General features: G+C 42.9%; 1 protein-coding gene across 2 annotated transcripts; it reads left to right on the top strand.

Annotated features, from left to right (window-relative positions):
* Nucleotides 1-2236: 2236 nt before the first annotated feature.
* On the top strand, nucleotides 2237-8268 carry LOC119617155. Of its 2 annotated transcripts, none has more exons than XR_005233341.1 (2): nucleotides 2237-8034; nucleotides 8111-8268. XR_005233341.1 is itself a non-coding variant. In XM_037976345.1 (2 exons), the coding sequence occupies exons 1-2, from the start codon at nucleotides 3185-3187 to the stop codon at nucleotides 7727-7729; spliced, it is 4347 nt and encodes a 1448-aa protein (XP_037832273.1). In that variant the 5' UTR covers nucleotides 2237-3184; the 3' UTR covers nucleotides 7730-8268. The 2 variants fall into 2 exon arrangements, 1 of the variants encoding a protein (XP_037832273.1); XM_037976345.1 differs by having other exon boundaries at nucleotides 2237-3688; nucleotides 3887-8268.
* The last annotated feature ends 1178 nt before the right edge of the window (nucleotides 8269-9446 follow it).

Below are 9446 nucleotides of genomic sequence, written 5' to 3'. Positions count from 1 at the left end.
TAGTGTGTGTAAAACACAGTTGATTTTGTTCAAATACTTAAATTGTTTTACTGCGAGATATAATATGTTCAACTAAATCAAGATAAATGGACTACTTACTGTAGGCTGTTTGGGTCTTTTTTTTAGTTTCTTCCTCCTAATTTAGCAAATGAAATTACAAACCGTTGTGTTTCCCAGCACCATGCAGAAGTGGATCTGCACAGCGTTAATTCATGCATGAAAGCATAACTGGTGCTGTTGAAAAATTCCGGTGATTCCAGACGCCAGAATCCACCGTGGTATTATTCATTAAGACAAGTGAAACGTTGGGATTCTGCGAGTGTATCTCAAAACAGGGCCGACCATATGTTTAGTGTCAATATGACTTCACGGTTGCCCATGTGGAAAATAGCTGCGGGCCACAGAATGCTTACTTGCACAGTGCTGTGTTTAGATAAATAATTTTGAACTGTGAAATATGAAATAGGAAACGAGAGCCATGTCTAAAAATAATTCCCATCTTGTGTTTCCTAATTACGACAGAGAGCAAAGTAAATGGTTCATTATTTCAAACTCAGATCTGTTTTTCATTGGTGGGGGGGGAGGGAAGAGTTGTCTGATTGTTTTCAGTGCCCTTGGTGATTCTCCAAGGACTGGCCTGGCATGAAATTGGCAGACGCGTGGACCGGAGCGGAGAGGGAAGAAGAAAGCAAGAAAATAATGTGCAAGCGAGAACAGATATAACTGTGGGTAAAATGTCCAAAAAGTAAAGGAATGGTGTGCAAGAGAGCTGAAATGATGAAAAAACGCTGGAAAAGGGAGGGAGATAATTTGAGGTCTGCTGGCTTTCCTTCCAGCCATATACACTCCAAAAACTTTGTAGTAAAAGAAAAAAAAAAACCTCAAAGTTTAATGTGAATGACCTGGAGCCTTTAGTAAGAGTTGGACACGGTGAAGTTTCTCATTAATGAAAGGGTTTTGTAGCAAGCATTTGGTGTATGATAGGACTAAAAAAGCATGAGATATTCACCCCTATTTTTCTACAGCACTCCCATTAATTATCAAAGAAATTTGGCTTCACTTTTTTTTTTTTTTTGGTCTGAGGAGGTTGTCATCATTTCTATGAGTAATGAGACTCACAAAATAAGATTTATGTTAAGTATTCCTAGGCCAGTTAAAATACTAGTAGTAGTTAGTACCTTATCAGTACTGACATCAGTCAGAGAAGACAAGAGTATGAAAAAAAAGGCAAAAGTCCTTCTCTGCGGTAGGCTAATGGCTAGCCAAACGAGGGCCTGTTTTAAATTGTTTTTCAAGCTTAAAAAACAATTCTTTCTCACAAATGTCACACGGGTGTGAAAAAACACTGCAATAGGTGATATGTACTTTGCAAGACAGCATTTGTTTAGCTTGTTGCTGTTTTCTCAACATCTAGTCAATCAAAGATTTAATCAACTCCTTGTAGACTGATCCATTCCGCAGCATCAGGACACTGACATTTTCACGGTCTCTGCTCAGCACACATACGTTCGAGCAGTAACATTGTACGGTTGAGAAAACAGCAACAAACTAAACAAACAGTGCCACGCAAAGGTTTAGAAGTTTATTATCAACCGATATAGTGTTCTTTCATTCCCGTATGACATTTTTGAGACAGAACTGTTTTATAAAGCTGAAAGACAATATAAAACGAGACCTCCTTTGGTTAGCCATGAGCCGAGCCTCGATGAAGAGTTCTGCTGCTTTCTTCGAATTCGCTGTTTTGTGACGGATACAATCGCTCAAAAAGTACTAACTATATTGCTTGTGTGGTATGGCAGTTGGCCTGGACAATGTGAGTACCTGTCTTACCTACTAACCAAAAACTGCTCTCCATCGTGGACAATCTGTACCCTTCCCCTCATGACACCTTACAAAGGCAGCGAAGCTCCTTTTCCAACAGACTGACTCACCTAGGAAGTCAGTAAGTCATTCCTGTCATTTGCAATTTTACTGTAAAACACCTCATCTTACAGACGAACACCAGTAAACTCATACCTGCACACGACTACTGTAAAAATGTTATCATGTACAGTATTTTAAAAATCTTCACGTTACCAGAAAATATTATGATATACTTCACTTCAAATGATCTGAACTACTGCTTTAATGGCTGCAAAAGTACTTCAGCACTTTTAAAGTGCAGGCTGTATTTGGTAAATAAAAACTAGATGTACTTACAGTAATGCAACTCATTAATTTGTGTATGTGACGTCCGTCAGTTATTGTGTTTTGTCCTGAGGCGGAGCGGAAGGGGCGGGACCAGGATTCGCCAGGCCCAGCGCGTCCTTGGGAGATAAGCAGCCTGCTTCAGCGCGTGACGGGGGGAGGACAGGAGCTGAAGCTGGCTTGGAGCGGAGCCGGCTTCTCCACCCAGCTTGATTCTACAGAGGGGGCTCTTCCCCCAGCTGCCTGCTCACCCGGTCCTGGTTTGGATGGTTTGTTTGACTTTTCTTTTCTTTTCGCAGGGCTTATCCGTGGAGCAATGACACCGACCACAGGGGGGGGGGCACCCGCTTGTCGATGCTGGTCCTGTTTATTTGCTTGGATCGTACAATAAATACTGTATTCTTTTATTGAAGGCCGTGTCTCTCTGGCTTTTTGTTGCGGCTCATGAGCCGGGTCGTAACAAAATGGGGGCTCGTCGTTAGTTGAACCTGGTTGCGTTGGATAGTTTGTTTTTGGTTAAGATTTGGTTTCTGGATTTTTATTTTTTTTGTGGTTGTTGGATGGCGTAGTTTGTTTTGTTTGTTTGTTTTCTCCGGGTGTGGCTTGGCGTTTATTTTTTTTCTGTAATCAGTGGGTTGAGTGTTCATCGTGTACACCTGTTTGCAGCTTTGGTCCCCTGATAGGCGATAGAGGTGTAGCTCCTTTGGGCTTCATCTGGTCGTTGTCTTTGTAGTGTCGCTTCTAGGTGGTTAGTGTTAACTGTTTACAGTTATCTCGGGAGCACGTCCGTGGGATTCTAGGCAGGGAATCTGTATAGATTTCCTTTCTGGCCCGCTGGTTTAAGGTGCGTAACAACCCGCCGCCGAAAAGCGTGAAGACTAGGGATCAGCTGTTAGGTAAGTTTTTGTATATAGGCAAGAATAGTGGGGTTTCTCAGTCTGCCTTTGGGTACACGACTTGGCACTTTTCCCTGGTTACTGTTTGCGTTTCGTTATGAATGATCATGACTTCTCTCTCTGAATTTTTTGATTCTCCCTCAGAGGAGTTTTTGGAAGGTTGCTCAAAAGAGCAATTATTCGAGATTGGAAAACATTACGGTGTGGAAATTGATGGCCGACGGTCTAAAGAGAATGTGAAGTCCATTTTGGTCGCAAATTTAGTTGAAAAGGACATTTTGCACAACTCAGTTGGTGAGATTACAGCTAAACCTACTGTTTTACCTCCTGGTTTGACATTTGAGCAGCATAGGGAATTGCTGTTGTTACAGTTTGAACACGATAAGTTCAAAATGAAAGTACAACTGGAAGCAGAGCACACTAGGTTGGAGATCGAACGGACACGGCTAGATTTGGCTAAACAGAGTGTTGCGTCTGGAGTCTCTCGTTCTTCTTCCGTTGCTTCTGAGGCAGTTGATATGGAGTTTGATGTCATTGGGAATGTACGTTTATTGCCTAAATTTAATGAACTTGATCCAGATTCTTTTTTCGTCATTTTTGAGCGTGTGGCTGAGGCGCGCAGCTGGTCTGATTCTGCACGTGTGCTGTTGTTGCAGTGTGTGCTTGTGGGGCGTGCTCAGGAAGTTTTTTCTATGTTGTCTGACTCTGATTGCCATGACTATGCTAAGGTGAAAGCTGCTGTTTTAAAAACTTATGAGTTGGTGCCTGAGGCATATAGGCAGAGGTTTCGGAGTTGCAGAAAAAACTCTGAGCAGAGTTACCTGGAATTTGCCAGAGATATTAAAATGCATTTTATGCGGTGGTGCGCGGCAGCAGAAGTTAAAACCTTTGAGCAGCTATGTGAACTTGTTGTTTTGGAACAACTTAAAAACTCAGTTCCTGAGGTGGTTGCTACTTATATTTGTGAACAGAAAGCTCAGACGGCAGCTGCAGCCGCGGCGCTCGCGGATGATTACGTTTTGACCCATAAATCCCAGTTTCCGACAGCAAGTGGTTTCAGGAGGGACATTGGGCGAAGCGATAGTTCTCGCCGTCCTGCTGGTTTGCGTAAGGTGGAAGTTAAACCTCCTGGTTCTTTTGACAGTAATGATCGTTGTAACTACTGCCATAAGCGTGGTCATTGGAAGGCGGATTGCCATCTATTTAAGTCTAGAACCCCAACATTTCAGTCTAGGCCAGAGGGGGCGGGTTTAGCGGCACCTGTGTTTACAGGTGTAGAGAAACGAAAGGAATCGCCGCTCGTAGAGCCTGTGGAATCATATTTACCATTTATAAGAGATGGTTATGTATCATTGGCAAAAGGTGAAAAGAAGATACCTGTGAAAGTACTTAGAGACACTGGTGCGTTTAATTCTTTTATTCGGGCGGATGTGTTGCCTCTCCCTGAGCATACAGAGACGGACAACTGTATTCCGGTGAGGGATATGGGTTTGAATATTTTGTTGGTTCCTCTCCACAGGGTGTTTTTGGAGTGCCAGCTTTTTTGTGGAGAGGCTTTGTTGGCGGTGCGACCTGCGTTACCTATTGACGGGGTCTCGGTCATTTTGGGTAATGATCTAGCGGGTTCCAGCATGTGGACAGATGAATCACCCACACCCTCAGTCGGCAGTGAGCCGGAGTCTCAAAAGTTGGATCGACAAGAGGAGAATGAGCGTGAATTGTCGAACGTTTTCACTGCTTGTGCTGTGACTCGAGCTATGTCGCGCTCTCAAGTGAACGGTGACAAGGACGCACAAGAGGAAAATAAAGATTACAAGTTCTTTTTGCCTCTTGCTGATTTTCCATTTCCTGTCACTAGTACTGATTTGATAACTGACCAACGTGCAGATTCCTCATTAAAAGAATTATTTCAACAGGTTCGTCCGGAGGGGGCTGTGTCAGACCACGAAGGTGCGTATTTTCTTCGAAACTCTGTGCTAATGAGAAGATGGGTGCCACATTTTGGTTCTGTGGAACATGCGGTGTTTCAAGTGGTAGTTCCCTCTAAATATCGTGAGGCACTGTTGAAAGTAGCACATGATGATTCTGGACATGCAGGTGTAAAAAAAACATATGACCGAGTCCTTAGACATTTTTTTTGGCCTCGTTTGAAGAGGGATATTTCCTCCTATGTTAGGACATGTCATGTCTGTCAGCTAACTGCAAAGCCTAACCAACCTTTGAAACCCACGCCTTTATTACCCATCCCTGTTGCAACAGAACCGTTTGAGCACCTAATCATTGATTGTGTGGGTCCCTTGCCAAGGTCGCGATCTGGGGCTTGCTATTTGTTAACGGTTATGTGCCAAAGTACTCGATATCCGGCTGCTTACCCGTTACGCACAATAACAGCAAAATCTGTGGTGCGTGCTCTTTCTCAGTTCATCTCTGTATTTGGCATTCCACAGACTATTCAGTCGGATCAAGGCACAAATTTCTCTTCACGTCTTTTTGGCCAGGTGCTAAAACAGCTTCGTGTTAAACACAACAGATCTACGGCTTACCATGCAGAAAGTCAGGGAGCGTTGGAGCGTTTTCATCAAACTTTAAAGTCATTGCTCCGTGCTTATTGTATAGAACTGGGGAAGGATTGGGAGGATGGGTTACCATGGTTGATGTTGGCTGCTCGGGAGGTTACTCAGGAGAGCATAGGCTTTAGTCCAAATGAGTTGGTGTTTGGACACACCGTTAAGGGTCCCTTAGCAGCTGTGGCAGCGGAGTGGAAAGAACCAGAACCACCCCAAAATCTCATTGACTATGTGAACGGCTTTAGGCATAGACTGTATGCAGCACGGAATTTGGCTAAAGAAAAATTGTCTGCTAGCCAACAGAAAATGAAATCTTTATTTGATCGTCGAGCAGTGGAACGCTCGTTTTTGCCCGGGGATCAGGTTTTGGCACTGTGTCCCATTATTTCATCTCCTTTTCAAGCGAAGTTTTCCGGCCCGTATACAGTGTTAAAGCGGCTCTCTGATCAGAACTACCTCATTGCAACGCCTGAGCGCAGAAAAACCACGCAGTTGTGCCACGTGAATTTGCTAAAACCATACTATGCGCGAGATCAGGTAAAAAAATCTCCCGAGGACATACACCCAGTTTGTGCGGTTAATGAGGTTTGTATGGCCACTTGTTCTAACGAGGAGACTGGTACCTTGGACAGCGCCATGACGCACGGGCGTCTTTCCAACTCGGAGTCGCTGCAGAAATTGGATGTGTTACTATCACATCTTTCTGAACATCATTCAAAACAGTTGAGTGAGCTAATTTATAGCTTCCCGGGTTTGTTTTCTGATACTCCTGGGCGTACAACTTGGTTGGAACATGATATTGATGTGGGTCAGGCGAGTCCCATAAAACAACATTTTTATCGGGTAAACATGGAGAAACGAAAATGTCTTGATGCAGAAGTGAAATATATGTTGGATAATGGGATAGCTGAGCCATCTTCGTCTAGTTGGGCATCTCCCTGCATTTTGGTTCCTAAACCGGATAATACATTCCGTTTTTGTTCAGACTATAGAAAATTAAATGCTGTCACAAAGCCCGATTCGTTTCCACTTCCTAGAATGGATGATTGTGTGGATCAAGTTGGTTCGGCTAAATTCGTTAGCAGGTTTGACTTGCTTAAAGGGTACTGGCAAGTTCCTCTGACAAAACGTGCACAGGAGTTAGCTGCGTTTGTTACTCCTTCTGGGTTGTATTCATACACAGTTATGCCGTTTGGACTTCGGAATGCACCCGCTACTTTTCAACGATTAATGAATTATGTGGTGGGAGATATGCCAGGTTGCGCGGTGTATTTAGATGACGTAGTGATTTATTCTGATACTTGGGAACAACACATGGAGCGCATTCACGACTTGTTTACTCGCTTGTCGGTGGCAGGACTTACAATTAATCTTGCTAAGTGTGAGTTTGCGAAAGCAACCGTGACATACCTCGGCCATGTAGTTGGGCAGGGTCAAGTGCGCCCACTCGCAGCCAAGGTGCAAGCAGTACAGAACTTTCCTGTTCCGGTTACAAAGAAGGATCTCATGCGTTTTCTTGGTCTGGTTGGTTATTATCGTTGTTTCTGTAAAAACTTTTCTTCGGTAGTAGCCCCATTAACCAGCTTGCTTTCTAAGGATGCCAAGTTTGACTGGTCTCCTTCTTGTCAGCATGCGTTTGAGCAGGTAAAGCAGCTTCTCTGTTGTGCTCCGGTTTTGGCTGCCCCACGCTTGAATGCTCCTTTTCAGCTCCATGTGGATGCCAGTTATGTGGGTGCAGGTGCAGTTTTGACACAAATGGATGACCAGGGAAATTGCAAGCCAGTCAGTTATTTTTCAAAAAAATTTAACAAACATCAATTAAATTACTCTGTGATCGAAAAGGAGACACTTGCTTTAATCCTGGCTTTGCAGCACTTTGATGTTTACTTGGGGGGTGGTGCTCCTATTGTTGTATATACGGATCATAATCCGCTTACATTTTTGACGACGCTAAAATGTCCTAATCAACGTTTGGTTCGTTGGTTGCTCTTTTTGCAGTCTTTTTCTTTGGATATACGGTACATAAAAGGACGAGATAATGTAGTTGCGGATGCGCTTTCTCGTGCCCCTGTATTGTAAACGACAATGCATCTTAGATCTGGATGATTGTTGTTTATTTATTTATTTATTTATTTATTTATTTATTTTTTTTTACTTGGGTTTCCCTTGTGGGAACCCATGTTTTGTGGGTGGGGGTGTGACGTCCGTCAGTTATTGTGTTTTGTCCTGAGGCGGAGCGGAAGGGGCGGGACCAGGATTCGCCAGGCCCAGCGCGTCCTTGGGAGATAAGCAGCCTGCTTCAGCGCGTGACGGGTGGGGGAGGACAGGAGCTGAAGCTGGCTTGGAGCGGAGCCGGCTTCTCCACCCAGCTTGATTCTACAGAGGTGGCTCTTCCCCCAGCTGCCTGCTCACCCGGTCCTGGTTTGGATGGTTTGTTTGACTTTTCTTTTCTTTTCGCAGGGCTTATCCGTGGAGCAATGACACCGACCACAGGGGGGGGGGCACCCGCTTGTCGATGCTGGTCCTGTTTATTTGCTTGGATCGTACAATAAATACTGTATTCTTTTATTGAAGGCCGTGTCTCTCTGGCTTTTTGTTGCGGCTCATGAGCCGGGTCGTAACAGTGTACTACCTTTTTTAAAATCCCAGTTGTTTTGTTTTACTGTATTTCTCTTGTCTTGCCTTGGGATGGGCATAATTGGAAAAGCTGGTGACTCTTTGTGTGAGAATTTATTTGCGTTTCTTTTGGATTCAAAATGTCATATTTTCCAGACACAAATTTTCAGATTTAAAGGGTAATGTTTGGACACTTTTTTTATGTCCAAGTACAAATTGTTACTGTTAAGTCAAACTTAGAAGAGAGGGAGTAGGAGCCATTCTGTGATAACCTGACGACACAGGGACCAGAAACATGGTGCACAACACTTGAATGCTGTGGATGGTGCCAACCAGACATGGAAAAATCTGTGCAGAGCTGACATTTACAAACACCAGAGAGGCAACCGGTAAGAAAGCAAACTTTTGAAACAATAATAGTCTGTTGCTTCTGAGATGGTGTTGGAGGTAAAGAAGTCACAGAGCTAATTTCTCCAAATAATTGTTGCAAACATTTCTACTGTGTGACTTTTGTCATGGATTGATTGGTTTGCAACAATTATTTAGAGTTTGTTTGATTTTACCAAATGTTTAATGTTAACTGTCTTGAGATTTATGGGCTCATTGAAGAGATAATGTGAAACATTTGGTTATTGTGTCTGTATGGCATTATGAGATAATGAGAGTATTTTCTTGGTAATAAATTTTATAAAGTTCTGTGGATAAAATACTTGGTTGATTTTGAAAATAGCCATAGGTTGGTTGTAAGTTTAATACTGTTGATAAAATTGTATTTATTTAAACTAATAGTCTTCTACTTTCACACTAACGTATTTACAAAACCAACATACAGGATGTACTCTGACGTGATTGCAAATCTGATTTTTGTTTTTTGTTATCTTTTAAAGGTTTTTCACCAGAAAAAAAAAATTACCTGAAAATAAAGGAAGAAATTAAGAAAGAGGATTGTTTGGTCATTGAGTGGAATCCAGTGAAGACTCTGTGTGAATGTCTATCCCTGTCAAGTGGGGAAGCACAGTAAATAACTTGACAGTTACCATGAGTTTGCTTAAAAAAATGTCTTTAAAGAGATCAAAGATCATAGACATCTGTAAACGAAAAAGAAAGAAAGAGGGTATAGTGTATGATTGTACTCTTAATCATCCCAGCCACTGATGGCTGAAATGTTTAATGCCCAATA

The sequence above is a fragment of the Kryptolebias marmoratus genome, linkage group LG7 (assembly GCF_001649575.2).
Source record: "Kryptolebias marmoratus isolate JLee-2015 linkage group LG7, ASM164957v2, whole genome shotgun sequence".
NCBI classification, from domain to species: Eukaryota; Metazoa; Chordata; class Actinopteri; order Cyprinodontiformes; family Rivulidae; genus Kryptolebias; species Kryptolebias marmoratus.
Note: the sequence above shows the minus strand (reverse complement) of the source record. Positions and strands in the feature narration are given on the sequence as shown.